Raw genomic sequence first — 20,375 nt, forward strand, 5'->3', positions numbered from 1 at the left:
TGTCCCCAAAAAAATGTGAAAAAATTATTATTTACTCAGTCTTTATACATTTTCCAGCTTGCTCACATCTTCTGTGGAAAGCTTTTTGCAGATCCACACTCACCAAATGCTGTGAACTCCCAAACTGGTATGTCTTTAATATGCAAAAAAGGCATGCCTGCAGGTAGGGTGTGGTGTCCTCAGAGATATTACTCTTTATGAGATTTTGCACTGACTCTCCTTCCCAGATATTTCCTCATATAGCGAAAAACATAAAAAAAAAAAGATGCCAATGATATATTGCTATATACCGATAAAAAATATATTTTATAAAAAATGTAAAAAAAAAAAAACCTTTCTTACACTCACATAAAGTAATTAAGCCCCAATTTCCATAGGGTAATTTGCTCTACTACATCACAGATAGTAATCCACCCTTATCTTCCTCCAAACTCTCACTCCTGGATGGATGGATAGGGGTACTTTATGACAAGCCAATTACTCTCAAGCCTTCGCTCATGATTCCTCCTTAATTTACCCCGAGTGCATTCTCATGGATGGATGGATGAGAAAAATGCAAAATACCAAAATAGCGTAATACTGTTAAAAACTATTTAATGCTCCAAATACACTCACATTTTCAAACTGAATAAAAAGCCTTTTTGTATATAAATCAGGACTCAAACTTGTTCCAATAGCTCCTATGACAATTCCAGCTAGGCAGACACAATTGCTCAGCTTTGGCAATGAAGAACTGGCAAAATTGTAAAAATCAGACCTCTTTGCCCATACTAAAGATGGCCACGGAACGCCACACCAGAAGTGACGTCACACATTTAGGGTCACAACCGGAAGTTGCATAAACGCGTTTTGTACATTTGCATTTTTTATAAAATATATTTATTTATCGGTATATAGCAATATATTGTTGGCATCTTTTTCTTTTATGTTTTTCGCTATATGAGGAAATATCTGGGAAGGAGAGTCAGTGTGAAATCGCATAAAGAGTAATATCATCTCTGAGAACACCACACCCCACCTGCAGACTTACCTTTTTTGCATGTTAAAGCCATACTAGTTTGGGAATTCACAGCATTTGGTGAGTGTGGATCTACAAAAAGCTTTTCACAGAAGATGTGAGCAAGCTGGAAAATTTATAAAGATTGAGTAAATAATTTTTTCCCATTTTTTTGGGACATTGGACTTTAATTTGGGACTTTCTTTGTTTGAGGTGATTGTAGCCATATTAGTGCATTTGCAACAGAAACAATTGAGTACTGTCCATGATACTTTTTTTATTTGCACTAACATACAATTTTGAGGACAAGCTTTCGGGGTATGTCCCCTTCTTCAAAGTCCAAGCAGTACTGTACAAAGCACAAAGTTTCAGCAGAATGTTAGAAGAGATGAAGAAAAAAAAAAAAAAAAAAAAAAAAAAAAAAGAGGCAAGAGATAAGATACAGCCAAAGCGAGGGGGGGATACTACACTCACACAGAGGGAGTCAAGCTTCAGCTAATAGTCATAAAACTGTTGGATAATGAGTGAGGAATCCCATGTCCAAATTAAGGCCATTATCTCTTGTGTCAAATAGAATTATCATTCTTAGTTCAAAAGTTTTTCTTTGGAATTTCACATATAATTTTTCACAGTTTTGATTATTTGTATTATTTGCGCTATATTATTATTATTTTCTGTCTTAGCTCATCCACATCTTTTGGTGCGATCCTCCGGGGGTCTCTAACTGGGAATAAAGGGGCTAAAGGGAATAGAATCAGTTAGTCTAAAAGTATGTTAGCGCAGTTAGCACTGCCTACATCCATATCATCTATAGAGAACACCTCTGGTAAATCTGACAATTGTGGTGTCTGTTTATTGCTTCACAGCTCTGGCAACTTCAGTTCACTCAAATCAAATTTGAGGCTAGATGTATTTCTGGGTTGAGCTCTGCATACTTCAGCACAACCGTTAACATGCAACACAGGGTAGCAGTTAGCTACAACTTGGTAAGGAAGAAATATGATAGAATGGGGAGAACCATGTTTCAGAGTCACATCTATGGATAATTGCACTCTGACTTTCCAGTGCGTTCTCTCAGGAATCAACATCCACCATTCTTTGTTCATAATCTCTTCAGGAGTTTCCATAAGGACATAACTTCCATTCTTTAGAAGCTTGAGGGATTGTTGCAGGCTATTCTCAGCACTCTCTCTCCCCCTGGTGGAAATTACACTGGACGCTCAACAATGTGATACACCACTCCATGGTGATAGCTAACAGAGAGGACATCACAGAGCTCTTGACATTTAGATGGGATATTAACTTGCTCAGAAAAAAAAGCAGTTAAAACTTTTTCAAGAAACTTCTGGAAAGCGCTACGTGCTGCTGTACAATTCTTGCCAAGTATCACTGGAGCGGCTTGTGATTCCCCTGTGTCAGGACATAAGCCATGATCTCCATAGAAAGAACACTCTTGTTTTCTAAATCTGGACCAGTTACAATTACTTGCAAACTTCCATCAACAGGACATGAATCAGTGTTCAGGTCTCACAATTGCATGGGATTGGGATTGCAGGCTGCACGCTCCCCCCTGAATTATACCTTAAATGAAATACACACAGACAAAGAATATGGCAAAGAAATTGGCAGCAGCACTTTATTGGTTTCAAAACAAAACATATCTCATACAGATTCCTTTATTTGATAAACAAGTACCAGATAATGTATCACAACTACTGCTTAGTGATAGGACTCAAGCAAAACATTACACTAATTTCTAAAACAGGCCCCCCCCATCAGTCGACATTTGTCAAAGACAAATGACGGCCTACCCCAGCACCATGGCCATCTCAATACTTGTCTACATACCCAAATTTAAAATATCTACCCCGACATCAGAAAGGTGTATGCCATCCTGCCTGTAAAGTACAGGAAAGAAACCCCTCTAAATCCATATGTCAGTAGGACAGGCCACCTATCAGTGCATAAATTTCTCAAGAGCCTTATTGATTAATTTCCTGATTTTCTCAAGAGGTTTAAGCTGAGCAGTAGAAAACCAAAGGAAGCGAGGAATAATCTCAGAAAAAAAACTATTACTGTACTCGGAAAAGCCATCTTGAACCTGAAGAGCAAGTCCAAAGTTTTCATCTTACCAATGTTATTACCACCTGCTTGAATCACTAGCATACTGCATTACAGCCACTGGAGACAGAGTTCTGAGAGAAGGAACTAAAAGTTTGGACCGTTGAAGGCCCCTGACACCTTTCCAGAAAATGTGAAAGCCAGAATGCAAGGATAAATTAGCAGAATAGCAGCACCTGGGGGCCCACTTGTGCACCCAGTACACATATGAGTGTCCGACAATCCAAATGATTTGCTGGGAACCTGAAATTGAACAGAAATTAGGGCGTTCATACAGTCATAGCCACAAATATTGGCACCCCTGCATTTCGGTCAGATAATGTTCTACTTCGCCCAGAAAATTGTTGTAATTACAAATGTTTAGGCATTATCATATTTATTTCTTTTGTTTGTATTGGTATGACAAAGTGGAGAAACAAAAAACCAAATCTGACACATTCCACGCAAAACTTCAAAAATGGACTGTACAAAATTATTGGCACTCTCAAAATTGTAAAAAATAATTGCATTCCAAGTTTGTGATGCTCCTGTAATTTGTAGTTAAACTCACCTGTATCAATTAACAGGTGCTGACAATATAGAAATCGCACCAGCAACCAGTTAAAATACTGAAAAATTTCTCAACCTTTCTGTTGTGTGTCTCTGTGTACCACATGGAACATGGAGAAGAGAAGCAGCAAAGAATTGTCTGAGGATTTGAGAACAAAAATTGTGGAAAAGCATGGACAATCTCAAGGTTACAAGTCCATCTCCAGAGATCTTAATGTTCCTGTGTCCACTGTGCACAACATTGTCAAGATGTTTTCAGCTTCCTGGACGTGGACAAAAGAGGAAAATTGATCAAAGATTGCAATGAAGGATTGTTTGAATGGTGGATAAAGAACATTGATCAACTTCCATACAAAATCAAGGTAACTTTCAGGCACAGGGTACAACTGTGTCAGCTCACACTGTACATTGAAATCCGAATGAAAAGGGATGATCTGGTAGGAGACCCAGGAAGACCCCACTGCTAACACAAAAACATAAAAAAAAGCCATATTTGAGTTTGCCAAAATTTATCTGAGAAAGCCAAAATCCTTCTGGGAGAATGTGCTATGGACAGATGAAACAAAAATTACAGCTTTTTGGTAAAGCCCATCATTCAACTGTTTTCAGAAAAGCAATGTTGCCTTTAAAGAAAAGAATACAGTCCCTACAGTCAAACATGGATGTTTCGGGGTTGCTTTGCTACTTCAGGCACTGGATGTCTTGACCATATGCATGGCATTATGAAATCTGAAGAATACCAAAGAATTATGGAGTAAAATGTAAGGCCCAGTTTCAGAAAGTTGGGTCTCTGTCAAAGGTCATTGGTCTTACAGCAGGACAATGACCCAAAGCACATATCAAAAAGCACCCAGAAATAGTTTAAGACAAAACAATGAAGAGTACTGAAGTGACCAGCAATGTGTCCAGATTTCCATCCCATAAAGCACCTGTGGAGAGATCTCAAAACAGCAGTTGGGAAAAGGAACCCTTCAAATCTGAGAGACCTGGAGCAGACAATATCAGCCAATACAAACAAAAGAAATAAACACGAGAATGCCTAAACATTTGTAATTGCAACAATTTTCTAGGCAAAGTGGTGCATTATCTGACAGAAATGCAGGGGTGGCAATATTTTTGACCATGACTGTATATATTACAGCTGCTCAACTCCCACCAACCCAAGTGCTTGATAATAGCTTCATCCAACCCATCTTAACGGCTTCCATAGCTACTCCTATAGGGAAGGTATGGGTAGTGAACCTGAGATGATGAAGCCCTGAGTGCCTCAGACAGCTATGCAAGACAGAAGAAAAAATTGAAATTTGGTAAGGAGGAGCCCATCAGTGTGAATTAAAAAAATACTTTCATTTTTAGGCCTAATAGCGAAATAATGGGTAACAGCCACCACCGGGCAATTACCATAGTCATAGCATGTATGCAGATAGACCCAATGTTCAGAACCCAGCTGATCCATTTTAGATCTCCTGATAAAAATATGCACACCAGAATCACAAATGGAGACATCCTAAATCATGAGACTGGAACTGCCCTTCTTATTGAAAGGCACTAATTCGGAGACTCGCAAGGCAGCAAAGAACACCAAAATTAAAAGCAGTACTAACTAAAACAGACTCATAAAGGAGAAAACAGACAGTCAAAGAAGCCAGACAAAGCTGCTTCAAAATGTCTATCGAGATGGGTCTATGATCATTGGGCTGAAAAGTAATTCTCCTATAACTTTTAACGGCTTGCCTAACTGAAAAGAAACTATTGCATGCCGTAAGGTTGTGCAGCTTGAAAAAGAAAGAGACCTCAGCCAATACCCTCACTATACGACTATGAGAGAATTGATATTGCATTAGAAAACATATAAAAGGCAAGCATGGAAGTTTCAGTAGGAGCAGATAAACAAAAGCCAAACTCAATGGCGAACGACAACCACTGACGCCAGGCGGAGGAATAAGCTGACCATGTCTTATAAGCCAACTAATGTCTAATTGCATTACCAACCACATTCAGATTAGATTCCAAAGATGCTCTGTACAAGGAAAACTGTACGGATCCACGTGGGAAAACAACATACATAAGGGAGACATCTGAAAATGAGAAAATGAATCAGCAATCACGGTAACAGTTCCAGGAATATCATAAAAATAGTGCAGCGCTAAAAGTAGTGACAATAAGACAAATAAAAGTCCACTAAAAGTCTTGGTCATATGGACGTGTCCAGTGACAAATGAGGATTCAGAATTGGTGATCCGTGTGGAAACGGCTGAAAAACGCACTCACCAGAAGTAAGACACATAAACGCAGTGTGCATCTAGAGCTCATGGATCCTCAATCCAGAGGGGAGTAAAGCTGGTCCGGTTACAGGAATGGTGAATCCCTCCTCTGTGGATGCAGCAACAGATCCTCCTTCTCTCGATTAGGTGTAGAATTCCAAGATCAAGATTCTGCAAGCAAAAGCTTAAGAGCAGCTCATTGGCTCCCCAACTATCTTAATTTGCATTAAGCAGATCTAGTGTTCTGATTTGCCGATGCTCTGTCTTACGCAACTCTACTCACACTTTGGCGTCACGAGACACCACAATTGAAGTGACTTCAATTGTGGTGTCTCGTGACGCCAAAGTGTGAGTAGAGTTGCGTAAGACAGAGCATCGGCAAATCAGAACACTAGATCTGCTTAATGCAAATTAAGATAGTTGGGGAGCCAATGAGCTGCTCTTAAGCTTTTGCTTGCAGAATCTTGATCTTGGAATTCTACACCTAATCGAGAGAAGGAGGATCTGTTGCTGCATCCACAGAGGAGGGATTCACCATTCCTGTAACCGGACCAGCTTTACTCCCCTCTGGATTGAGGATCCATGAGCTCTAGATGCACACTGCGTTTATGTGTCTTACTTCTGGTGAGTGCGTTTTTCAGCCGTTTCCACACGGATCACCAATTCTGAATCCTCATTTGTCACTGGACACGTCCATATGACCAAGACTTTTAGTGGACTTTTATTTGTCTTATTGTCACTACTTTTAGCGCTGCACTATTTTTATGTTATTTCATTTAAGTTTATATTGGTTGCTTAGAGTGCTCAGCCGCTTTCAGGATTAGCGCTCACTGCTGTTTTTTTCTATACCAGTTCCAGGAATATGCTTGGCCTCAATCCAAATGTTCCGTTTAGGACAAAGAAGGAGAAGATAATGAAGCAATCTGATAGTATAATGTAGATAGACTTGTAAGACAGGCAGTTTATCACAAAAAATTATCCCTTTGTTATCAGGATCTGTTAAAAAAAAATTTGCCCCATAGTTCAAATAAAACGACAACGGGAAAGAGCTCAAGCAAAACAATATTACTTGTGGCCTTCTTCTCAATTCAGGACCTGGGCCAGGAACCACAGCACCAATGAGTGTGACAAATGGCAGCAAAAACCCTTGGACCCAGCTACGTCAGTGAATCATTCCAAATCTAAAGAGAAAACAGAATCTTCCTGAAAAAATGACTTATAAGAGTCAAAGAATTCATACCAAATCAAGAGATCATCTTTGAGGTCAAGGGTTAGCCGAATGTGTGAAAAAGGTAAATGTCTTGACAAAATTTTGCTAACTGACATTACCCAAGAAGCAAAAGCCAAAAGTCCAAGCAGAGACTGCAGCTCCCTCAGCAGAACTTCCTTCTTACAAAGCATCGTGAAAATAGCCACTTTCGCCTTCCCAATTTTTGCATCTGGAAGCTGAAATTGCGATAATTCAGTATTAATGATAATACCTAGAAAATCAAGAGAGACTGAAAGGAGGATTGCCTTTCAGAAGCCAGGGGAACCCAAAAATAATCAGTGCTGCAAAACAAACGTTAGGAAATAGAGACAAGTGAAGTTGGCAGAATCTATGAACAGAAAATCATACAAGTAATAAAGAATGCTGTCATAGCCCGATTCATGCACAACCACCCACTGCAAAAAACTAGAAAGACTCAAAAGAACAACAAGACAAGGAGCACCCCATGGGCAAACACATATCAAAGTAGAACCAGCCATCAAAGAAGAAACCAAGCAAGCAAAAAGAATGGGGAGAAATAGGCAATAGCCTAAAGGCACATTTAATATCCACTTTAGCCTAAAGGGCACCCAGGCCACACTGCCTGATCAACTATACAGGTGAAGCTCGAAAAATTAGAATATCGTGCAAAAGTTAATTTATTTCAGTAATGCAAGTTAAAAGGTGAAACTAATACATGAGATAGACTCATAACATGCAACGCAAGATAGTTCAAGCCGTGATTTGTTATAATTGTGATGATTATGGCTTACAGCTCATGAAAACCCCAAATCCACAATCTCAGAAAATTAGAATATTACATGCAATCAATAAAACAAGGATTGTACACAGAACAATATCGGACCTCTGAAAAGTATAAGCATGCATATGTACTCAGTACTTGGTTTGGGCCCCTTTTGCAGCAATTACTGCCTCAATGCGGCATGGCATGGAAGCTATCAGCCTGTGGCACTGCTGAGGTGTTATGGAAGACCAGGATGCTTCAATAGCGGCCTTCAGCTCTTCTGCATTGTTCGGTCTCATGTCTCATCTTTCTGTTGGCAATGCCCCATAGATTCTCTATGGGGTTAAGGTCAGGCGAGTTTGCTGGCCATTCAAGCACAGTAATCCCACGGTCATTGAACCAGGTTTTGGTGCTTTTGGCAGTGTGGGCAGGTGCCAAGTCCTGCTGGAAAATGAAGTCAGCATCCCCATAAAGCTTGTCTGCGGAAGGAAGCATGAAGTGCTCCAAAATCTCCTGGTAGACGGCTGCGTTGACCCTGGACTTAATGAAGCACAGTGGACCAACACCATCAGATGGCATGGCTCCTCAAATCAACACAGACTGTAGAAACTTCACACTGGACTTCAAGCATCTTGCAGTGTGTGCCTCTCCATTCTTCCTCCATACTCTGGGTCCTTGGTTTCCAAATGAGATGCAAAAGTTGCTCTCATCAGAAAAGAGGACTTTGGACCACTGAGCAACAGACCAGGTCTGTTTTTCTTTAGCCCAGGTAAGACGCTTCTGACGTTGTTTGTTGTTCAGGAGCGGCTTGACAAGAGGAATAAGACATTTGAAGCCCATGTTCAGGATCCGTCTGTGTGTGGTGGCTCTTGATGCACTGACTCCAGCCTCAGTCCACTCCTTGTGAAAGTCCCCAACACTTTTGAATGGCCTTTTCCTGACAATCCTCTCCAGGCTACGGTCATCCCTGCTGCGTGTGCACCTTTTTCATCCACACTTTTCCCTTCCACATAACTTTCTATTAATGTGCTTTGATACAGCACTTTGGGAACATCCAACTTCTTTTGCAATTACCTTTTGAGGCTTTCCCTCCTTATGGAGGGTGTCAATGATGGTTTTCTGCACAACTGTCAGGTCAGCAGTCTTTCCCATGATTGTGATTCCTACTGAACCAGACTGAGAGACTATTTAAAGGCTCAGGAACCCTTTGCAGGTGTTATAGCCTAAATAGCTGATTAGAGTGGAACACTTTGAGCCTAGAATATTGCTCCTTTTCACAATATTCTAATTTTCTGAGATTGTGGATTTGAGGTTTTCATGAGCTGTAAGCCATAATCATCACAATTATGACAAATCACGGCTTGAACTATCTTGCTTTGCATGTAATGAGTCTATCTAGATTGTAAGCTAGAAAGAGCAGGGCCCTCGAACCCCTTGTGTATTGTTATGTTACTATATTGTCTCATGTACTGTCCCCCACTATATTGTACAGCGCTGAGCAAACCTTTCGGCGCTATATGAATATTGTATTATAATAATAATAATAATAATCTCATATATTAGTTTCACCTTTTAAGTTGCATTACTGAAATAAAGGAACTTTTGCACGATATTCTAATTTTTCAAGTTTCACCTGTATAGCATCATCAAACAGTAGTGTAAGAGTCTGAAGAGGCAGACACATCAATCTCATCATTCAGAGATTAACCAGTAGGTGTATGTGTCGGTCATGGAATGGAGTGGTAAATTTGATGGTGGAATTATTATCTTCAGGGCGAGAATGCGTGGTATTGGGTCCCGTGTTGTAGAGTGTCTGAGCTTCATCAATGAAGCTGGGTGGGTAGCCTTTCTCAAGAAATTTTTCTTTAAGAGTAATACTTTGTGTTTTGAAAATGAATGCTGGGAAGGTGGCTTTAGGGCAGAGAGGGGTGAGGAGAGAGGAGGGAGCATGGGGCTAAGCTTTTGGACATGCGTTTCTGTCCATCTCCCCTTTTCCTTTTTTATTTTTTCCCTCATCCACCTCCTCAACATCCTATGTGAAAGAATAAATCTTGGACAGGTCGCAGAGTTGAGCGTAGATGTGGTTTTTTTTTTTGTTTTTTTTTTGTTTTTTTACGGCAAGTTGTCAGGAGGCCAAAACTCTGCTGAATGTTTGACCCAGGATATGGATGGTTCTTCCTACATAATAAAGACCACAAGGACAAGCCAAACAACATACCACAAACTCAGAAGAATGTGTAAAAGGCAGGGATCTTATATGTTTTACCTTTAATGTTAAAGTCTTTTTGGCCAAGTTTGGACAAATGGGCAGGCTAAACAGAGTAGTTTATTGCATCAGTACATGCCTGTAATGGGCAATAAACTTAGGGGGGCAGTGTCTGACTCAGGGGCGGACTGAGGATGTTTTAATGATGTATTATTTGTTAACAGTTTTTAGTCAGTAATAATAGGGTATGTTTTGATTTTTATAAAGATGAAATTAGGGGAAAAAAAGATAAGGGATTTAATAACAGTGATATTGAAGATGGATTATGAGTTTTAGTTTTATGTATGCTAGGATGTAATTTTTTTTTTTTTTACATGGTTCGTATAATTTGGGAACAGTAAGGATGTAAACACATTAAATAGACAGTCAGGTCTGGGAGGTAGTAGAAAGTAAGTGAGCCTGATTTTGCACTCTCCAGCTTTAGTAAATAAACTCCTATGGGTCTAAAAGAAAATGGCTCTGAGAGGTGTGATTAGAAGTTGTGAGGATCTTTCACAAAATCAAGACGATACACTGGATAGAGAGGCATTACCAACAGTAGTCTCCAACTAAATGATGTAGGAAGTCGGGGCTATAAAAGAGAGTAAGCGATATTTATGACATATTATATAGGGGGGTCATAAACATAAGGTGAGAGTACAACTGGTGTCCGTGTTTCACAAAGGGTGGAGAAGTGGAGTGAATGCGAGTTTGTATGCACAACTGAAAACTATTAAAGAAACCACACAAGTGATTTTGGTGTATGTGGACATTTCTTTATATATCAAAATAATATTTATGTTTATGTGAAATTGTTTGATGTAGGGACATAGGGAAAAGGGATTATTAGTGCCACACTATTTTTCGTTCAATTTAATCTATAAGCATGTGTGAGAAGTGTGTTGGCAGCTGAGATTGATTGATTTAGATGGTTTTGTTTTATAATTATTTTTTGTGGAATAGTAGCACCAAGGGGTTTTATTGTCAACAAGGTAGGAATTACACCCCCTGTATTGCACCCACTAAGTTCAACCTATTCAAGTGAATAGGTACCCTTGTGCAGGGTCCAAAAAGTAACAGCAGGTGGTGAGAAGATGATACAATGCCTTCTCACTGTCTGTCAAATGCTCTCTGTAGAGCAGTGTTTCTCAACTCCAGTCCTCATGGACCCCCAACAGGTCATGTTTTCAGGATTTCCATTATGTTGCACAGGTGATTTGATCAGTTTCACTGCCTTAGTAATTACCACAGCTGTTTCATCTGAGGGAAATCCTGAAAACATGACCTGTTGGGGGTCCATGAGGACTGGAGTTGAGAAACACTGCTGTAGAGTCATTGAAACATGGATTGTTCTTCAGAGAGCACTGCATATCTGAAGGATGGCTTATAGTGACACTGGGACTGGTGTGGTGGGGATTGGGGACACTGACTGGCTGAACTGGTCTGGTGACATTGTACTGCTGTGTGGTGATCAAAGACAATGGCTGACTGCACTGATATACAGTAATGTCAAAGCAGCCAGCCGTGATATTATATATATATTTCACTCTGCCACCAGAGCAAATGCAGTGTCAGACTGGATTCACACATGTGCGGTGTAGTTTTTGAAGGTTCATTTTCACAGAAAATTACAAAGTAGCTGTGTTCAGCAGTTTAGGACCGGTCAAGATGTAGTTCAGGACAGGATTTGAAGAGAGAAAACCATGCTGAAATTGTGTTAAAAAACTGATTACATGTGCGATTCAGAAGCAGTTCTCATAGAATTCAATGAGCCTGATTTGCACTGCTCAGAAAACTGACAAAACTCTTTTAATTTGCACTGAATCCACATTCAGGCTACACCAGACATATGTGAACAGGCACAATAGAAAACAATGTTATTTCACATGTCACGCGACTTGGATGCAGTTCAAAACACACCTAATTCCCATAAATGTGAACCGGCTCTCACTATGGTGACATTGTACTGCTGTGGATATTGTTCAGTGACACTGCTTGCTGCACTGGCATCCATACTTGTAGGCAGGTGTCTAGAATGTTATGTGACTATTGTATGTGAAGAGTTAATTCTCGGTGACTGTAGGGTTAACTGTGGACAGTGGTGTGTCAGCCTAAGGTATTGTCACTTCCTGTTAGAGGGTATATAGGGGAAAGGAAGTTGTTCCCCAGGGCTCATTTCATGGGAAGCGGGAGGCAGAACACACATATAATAATGGGGCCACTACGGAGTTAAGAGAATCCACCTAATCTTAGGGGAATAAGGAGACACTGAATAGCCATTCATACAGGAAGTGTCATAGCTCAAGATATGCACACCACTGCCACAGCACAAGACACTGCTCACGTTGCCAAAAGGGGGGGTTAATCATTTTTTGAGGAAGAGACTTTGTTATCAGCCACAGTAGCATCAAGTGTTGCATTGCTGAACTGTATGAGACCTGTTACATAAGTGTAATGATACTACCTCCATTGAATAAGATTTGTTTTTTCAACATATGGACTGGTCACTCTCTGGATGAATTGTGTGTGTGCTCTGAGAAAAAATTAATGCGAATGGAAAATAAAATGTAATGCTACGGTAATAATCAAGTAAGAAAGTAGCATCTGCAAAAAAAAAAAAAAAAAAAAAAGAAAAAAAAAAGAAGGAAGAGCAGCTAGTCTGAGTGAAAGAGCAGTTGTGGCCGGTGACAGAGGTTCTGTCTGAGGGCTAGAATGATACCTGTTTAATCTGCCCTTTTAAGCAGTAGGGACCCTATCTTAGGTCCCTCTGTAGAACGGAGCTTCCCAGGAACTGAGCCTGGACCCAGAGAATGGGGGACCTCCCTTTCATACATAGAGACTGAAACAAGTGAAGCATATTGTGTGTGTAAGAGCTGGTGAAGGATCAGTGTTCTGCACTATTTTCTTCAAAATGATTCTGTGGTCAGTGTTGAAATAGATGTCCCTAGTGTATAAGATGTTATCCTTCTGTAAGGAGGGTCTTGCAAAGTAATTTGGCCTCTGGCCATGAAGTCATCCTAACCAACATAGGAAACCATACAATTCTGTCAGCATGTAGTTCCCCCATGCTAACATACTTACCATACCCTCTGCATTCATCATTGGTGTCTAGGCAAGTGAGATCCTGGGAGTGATGAGAATCTCAAATCTCATGAGAAAATGCTCCTGCACTGTATGGTAGTGACATCTAATCAGATATGCAGCACTCAGCATTACCTGGGAAAAATGAGACCTTGCTTTCCAATGCAAGTCCACTTCAAATGAAATTACACTCAGGATTAGTCATGTAGAGCAGCTACCAGATGTGTGTGCGTCCACCTTGGAGCTGCGTGCAGGCAGCCCATAGAGGTGGATGCACACGCAGTGCCAGCACAAACACAAATGCTTGTCAAAGTTTGCCATGCGGACAGAAAAATGTGTATGTATCTGAACAGAGCCTATGTGTTACCATAATGTGCAAATATGCTTTACATACAGGCAGATTATGGCATAAAGCTCTAGGTACCAAAAATTTTGAATTTAGCCAAGCAGTTCACTTCGACTTCAACAAAGTTAAGTTTGCATATTGAGATACCTGGTGGCAATGATGATCTTTTAAAGGATCTTGGCAGAGTGAATGAAAAATGACGTGGTTGCTGTGAAATTTCTGGCTGGTCACTGACACTTTTAGATCTTTTCTTGCATTCCACAGAGAGTCGGTCTTTGCAGTGCTTGTGGCAGGTAACACCACATGCTGTGGGGAAAAAAGTATATTTTAGTCCTTATCAATATTGTATTTGTGTGTATGTAAAAAAAAATAATTTTATATATATATATATATATATATATATATATATATATATATATATTAAACAAGGATTGAGCTTTTTAACCTTCAAACTAAACACCATGTTTTCCATGAAAACAAATAACTGCATATCATAAGGGCACCATCCTCACCCTGAACAATGGTAATAGCAACATCATGCTGTGGAGATTCTTCTCGAAGGCTATGTTCACACTTGTGCAGTCGCAGCCACCCACACAGAAAAATGCGCTGCCACTCAGATGTGTGGGGGGTACAATTAATCCTAATGGCACACACACACACACACACTGGAATTTGTAGCATGGCATTCCCCAAGGCTGCATTTTCTAAAAAGGGTGCAGAGACCTTTTCCCTGCATTTTCAGTGGATACAGCAGCCCATTCATTTGATGCACAAGAGTAAACCTAGCCTACATCAGACCTTCAAAGGCTGTCATATGTAGAATGAATGCAGCAAAATACAGGGAAATCCTTGAGGAAAGCCTAACACAGTCTTTCAGAAACCTGGCTTTTGGGAGTAATGTCTATCAGCAACACAAAGAACCAAAACATAAATCCAAAAACTAAACAAGAATGGCTTAAAACAACTATGTACATCTATGACAGTTCAAGCAACTCTCAAAAAACAGTTATTATGTAATGCACTTTACCCATAAGGTAAGCAAAAAACGTAATTTACATTGCCTCACTGAGCCAAATCCTCCATTTGTTTTTCACATGTTCCCCCCTTCCATCCAGATTTTGCAGCTCATAGTGGGAGGATTTCAGTAACAGAGGCCTTGTGGTCAATCTAGAAAGAAACACGAGTTGTGAGCAGGTGCTGGTTGACAAACTTTATAGGCATGTGAACAGCCACACCCCTGCAGCAGCACTGCTCTGAATTTAGAAGCAGTAAAGCATTGTTACCATTCCATCACAGGAAGCTGCATTGGGTGGACTTCAGTAGCAATCTTAGAAGGTTGTGGGCAGGGCCTCTGATAAAGCAGTACAACTGGCCCTCCAGTACCGGGTCCAGGCCCCATTGGTTCAGCAAGGGAGCCCGGGCAGATTTATTGCTCATTCATGGACTTCTGCTGCAGCACTTTTAGGTAGATCACCACCACTCCTACTTGAGGAACTTTAGTTCGACAGAGAGGCCCAGAAGGTGAGAGCAGTGAGGGGACTTTTTCTTTATTTTAGACATGCAGGTGGACAAAGCCAGCACAGCAGGTCCTGAAATTAAAGTTTCCGGCCAGCTGCGACAACCCACAGCCTTTCCCTGGTGCAGTGATACTCAGAAAAGTTTAGGCAAAAAGCAGGAGGTAGCTGAGGGAACAGGCTTGGAGTTCCTCCAACGGGTATACAGGCTGATAGCAGGGCATGGAAGGTACAGTCATTACACAGTACAGCCTCAGTATCAGCATATACAATACAACCACAGAGTGTGGCTGTTCAGTACAGGTGCGTCACTATGGGGGTGCAGATTGCACTCGGGTGACACCTGTCAGAGGGGTGACATCATTAGGACCACAAGGGGCCCGGCCGACCCAAGCTGCCCACTCCGCTGTACTTTATTTCAGTAACGAGGGGAGGGGGGAACATGGCTCAACAGACAGGCTCCTCCTGATCCTCCTCTCACCTACAGCTTCCTTTGTTTGGCCAGGCGAGGTATCGGTGATCATGTAACCGGCAGTGATAGAGCACAGTTCAGTCAAACTGAGTCCAGAAGACTAGAGAAAGATGGAGAGGAGAGCAGAACAGCAGTGTGTGCCTGGGGAAGCCTTCCAACTCAATGCAAGTTCTAGTATTACTCCTGCACAATTCCTTTCCTTTTACTGGGAGCTGAGTTAACATTCCTGCAGACTGTGATTATAGGGATGCTGAGATTCTACATCTGTAGATGTGGGCCTGTGTTGCCAGCCTGCCTGTGACTCTCTCTTTGCTGGACTGTGCCGTCCCTTTGCTGAATATATTAGGATGTCTCTTTCCTTGATTGGGATGTCTCTTTGCAGGATTGGGCCATCTCTTTGTTGGATTGGGCTATTTCAAATGCTGGGTTGGGCCATCTCTTTGCTGAATATATTGGGATGTCTCTTTACTGAATATATCGAAATGTCTCTTTGCTGGATTGGGCCATCTCTGTTTCATTGCTGGATTGGGCCTTCTTTTTGTTGAATATATAGAGATGACTCTTTGCTGGATTGGGCCATCTTTTTGCTGAATGTTTGGGGATGTTTCTTTGCTGGATTGGGCTCTTTGCTGAATATATGGGGTTTTCTCTTTGCTGCTCTTTGGACAAAATATAATTCCTTACTGTTAAATCTTGAAAGCACTGATGACTTGGAATACATTTTTTATTTTCATATATTATGTTGTAAGAGTGAAAATAAAAATGGGTGCACTGAAGGACTCAGTGGGATGGTCAGTGGGCACATTTGGTGGGACCGTGGATGGTCAGGCCTGCGGGACCCAGGCCTAAAGCTGCATAAGGAGTCCCAACATTTTTGATGGCTGTGCTGGACACCATCAAGCCTGCACTAAGCCTGCCCAGCACTCTGCAGGGCACTGTGGCAGGCTAGACAGGAGAGAGCCTGATGCACTAGCGTGTCCAGTGTCTACTGCTCTGTCATGCTCCTGCTTTCACTCTGCAGCAGCAGTAAAGAGCATGGTGGCAGGCTGGGGGGGAGAGCCACACTGTTGGTGAGGTAAAACATGGTGGGGGGGAGTGACACCATGTTTTACTGCACCAGGTGACACCAACCCTAGTGACGCCACTGTTTTTTTTTTGTTTTTTTTTAAAGAATATTTATTGGGTTTTAACAGGGTTGAACCAATCGAAAAGTCATTAAAATTAAGATACACTTGCCACAATAATTCTGGTCGGAGTGGTAGAAGAACAGTGTATAAGAGAAGACAAATCATAGAAAAAGAAGAAAGGATAATATTAATTCAGTGTGGTGAGAGCAGTTAATAGGAAGCGTTCATATGACATCGAATTTAAAGTAGGTATGAGTAAGTAATGAATAGAATGGTTTATGTGAATGATAGGTATATAGAGTATGCTTAGGAGAGAAGGTATTAGAAGCCAATAGAAAGTGTGTAATCAAAGAGTACGGTGGAGATGAGGATGGCTTGTAAGCGATGTTAGGTGAGTTGGGTGTCATAGAAGGCATTTGTTATCCACCAGCGACCTCGCGAAGATGAGTGTCAGGAATGGACTCGCCAGTGGTGGTGGTACTCACCTGCCTTGTGGGCTGCAGTACCAAGGCTTGCCAGCGGGTGCTCTCAGCAGGCAGAATCTCACTCCTGCAATCAGGCCATCACCTGTCCTGCAATCAGGCCATCACCTGAGGCTGATTGCAGGAGGTGTATTTAAGCAGGACCAGGCCTGTGATCAGTGCCTTGGTGTATCTTTCCCATGAGCCCCTGTGCCTGCATCCTGTCTGCTTCCTGCCTGATCCTGCTTTGATCCTGATCCTGACTCTGAATGTACTCCACCTGTCCTGACCTCGGCTATTCCTGACCACTCTTCCGCTCGCTCCTGGTACCCTGTTTGCCCGTTTGCTACCGACCCGGGCTGCCCAACTACGTTTGATTGTATATATGGTTGTCTATTGGAGGTTGGGTTGTTTGCACTGTGTTATGTTTACCTTGCACTGCGTTTGTGTTGTTTAGTCATTTAATAAATTGTCTTGTTTACTCTATACCTGAAGCCTGCATTTCCCTGTGTCAGTCCACACACCTCTGGTCATACCCGGAGCCCTGACATTACACCAAGGCCATTCCTCACCAGAAGTGGCTGCACAGGGAAGCCATCTAGGCTTGTTGTGAAGGATGCATCCGGAGGAGGTTATATACTTGTATCTGCTAGTCTTAGATGACAGAGAATATGTGTATCAGACTTTGCAGGAGTATGCCAGGGATCAGCTGCTAGAGTGCATACGGGTCGCTCATTCCCTAGTAGATCAGGGCACGGAGTTCTCTGAGGTGCAACCATTGATTCAGGCTTGTGTTGAGTTGGCTTCATCTAATACCCCTGAAAGCAGGAATGACTTTCTTCCACCATTCAGTACGGATCAAATAGAATCATTGGTATGGTTTTTGGAGGATGATCCGGATTGCTTCTGGGAGCATTATTCAGCATGTTCACCACATGTCCTAGTGAACTGTATAAACGCAGTGCAGTTTTTGGTCAGACAGGCTATGTGTAAGCTGAGTTTTGTTCAACCAATACTACAGTCCTGGTCAGACTTGTTACACCCAGCCTCAGGCAGCTTGCAACAAACCAGTTCTGCTTCCAATCATTCCTCTGCTCAAAGCTCTACTCCTGCATTCCCGACAGCACCCCCTGTGACAGCCCAATATACCCTGTTATCTACCACATATCAGTACCCTGTTCCCACTCGCTGCACCTATCCTGCCTTTAACCCTGTAAAAAAGGCCACTGTAGCAACTATTCCCTCCTCTGTTCCATCCTCCAGCTCTTCTCTGTCTCCAGCTACTCCCTCCATTTACAGACCTGCATTTACTTGCAGTGCCCCAGTAACTAAACCCAAGAAGAAGCAAAAATTATTTCCAACCAGTACCATCCTACCAGTATCCAAATCGGTCAGCCTGCTGTTTGAGCACCCGCCTTCCGTTGTTCAGCCTGATCCCCTGATGCCTGATGACCCAGTGTACGCTACCCAGGCTGATGACCCGATGCGGCCTGATGACCCTACCCGGCCTGATGATCCTACCCAGCCTGATGATCCTACCCAGCCTGATGATCCTACCCAGCCTGATGATCCTATCCAGCTTGATGATCTGGTGCCCGCTACCCAGCCTGATGACCCGATCCAGCCTGATGACTCAATCCAGCCTGATGATCCTGTCCAGCTTGATGATCTGGTGCCCGCTACCCAGCCTGAAGGCCCGATCCGGCCTGATGACCCGGTGCCTGCTGTCGTGCCTGGTGACTCGGTGCCCGCTGCCGAGCTTGGTGACTCGGTGCCAGCTGTCGAGCTTGGTGACTCGGTGCCCACTGTCGTGCCAGGTGACTCGGTGCCCGCTGTCGAGCTTGGTGACTCGTGCCCGCTGTTCTGCCAGATGACTCGGTGCCCGCTGTCATACCAGATGACTCAGTGCCCGCTGTCGAGCTTGGTGACTCGGTGCCCGCTGTCGTGCCAGATGACTCGGTGCCCGCTGTCGTGCCAGATGACTCGGTGCCCGCTGTCGTGCCAGATGACTCGGTGCCCGCTGTCGTGCCAGATGACTCGGTGCCCGCTGTCGAGCTTGGTGACTCAGTGCCCGCTGTCGTGCCAGATGACTCGGTGCCTGCTGTCATGCCAGATGACTCGGTGCCTGCTGTCATGCCAGATGACTCGGTGCCCGCTGTCGTGCCAGATGACTTGGTGCCCGCTGTCGTGCCAGATGACTTGGTGCCCGCTGTCGTGCCAGATGACTCGGTGCCCGCTGTCAAGCTTGGTGACTCGGTGCCCGCTGTTCTGCCAGATGACTCGGTGCCCGCTGTCGTGCCAGATGACTCGGTGCCCGCTGTCGTGCCAGATGACTCGGTGCCCGCTGTCGTGCCAGATGACTCGGTGCCCGCTGTTCTGCCAGATGACTCGGTGCCCGCTGTTCTGCCAGATGACTCGGTGCCCGCTGTCGTGCCAGGTGACTTGGTGCCCGCTGTCGAGCCTGGTGACTCGGTGCCCGCTGTCGAGCCTGGTGACTCGGTGCCTGCTGCCTCACTTGATGGCCTGCTGCCTTGCCTGATGGCCGGTGCCCGCTGCCCAGCCTGATGTGCCTCTGCCCGCTGCCCAGCCTGATGTGCCTCTGCCCGCTGCCCAGCCTGATGTGCCTCTGCCCGCTGCCCAGCCTGATGTGCCTCTGCCCGCTGCCCAGCCTGATGTGCCTCTGCTCGCTGCCCAGCCTGATGTGCCTCTGCTCGCTGCCCAGCCTGATGTGCCTCTGCCCGCTGCCCAGCCCGATGTGCCAGCCCCTGATATCCAGTCAGTTACCTGACCCGTGCGGTGGAACATTTCACCCACTAAGGACTGTTTGGAGCGTCCTGAGGCCGCTCCTTGAGGAGGGGGGGGTACTGTCAGGGATGGACTCGCCAATGGTGGTGGGACTCACCTGCCTTGTGGGCTGCAGTACCAAGGCTGGCCAGCGGGTGCTCTCAGCAGCCAGAATCTCACTCCTGCAATCAGGCCATCACCTGAGGCTGATTGCAGGAGGTGTATTTAAGCAGGACCAGGCCTGTGATCAGTGCCTTGGTGTATGTTTCCCATGAAAAGAACAGTGTATAAGAGAAGAAAAATCATAGAAAAAGAAGAAAGGATAATATTAATTCAGTGTGGTGAGAGCAGTTAATAGAAAGCGTTCATATGACATCAAATTTTAAAGTAGGTATGAGTAAGTAATGAATAGAATGG

At 43.3% G+C, this 20,375-nt stretch overlaps 1 protein-coding gene across 1 annotated transcript in view; it reads right to left on the reverse strand.

Annotated features, from left to right (window-relative positions):
- The window catches only part of LOC149452127 (RAS guanyl-releasing protein 2-A-like), a 181,510-nt gene that overhangs the window by 64,690 nt on the left and 96,445 nt on the right, over positions 1-20,375 (reverse strand). Inside the window, exon 3 of the mRNA XM_089689742.1 lies at positions 13,745-13,903. Within this exon, the coding sequence (XP_089545868.1) occupies positions 13,745-13,903 (159 nt within the window). The remainder of the gene's footprint in view (positions 1-13,744; positions 13,904-20,375) is intronic.

Source organism: Staurois parvus, unplaced genomic scaffold, assembly GCF_062004578.1.
Source record: "Staurois parvus isolate SC_StPar_1 unplaced genomic scaffold, SC_StPar_1.0 ptg000495l, whole genome shotgun sequence".
Lineage (NCBI taxonomy): Eukaryota > Metazoa > Chordata > Amphibia > Anura > Ranidae > Staurois > Staurois parvus.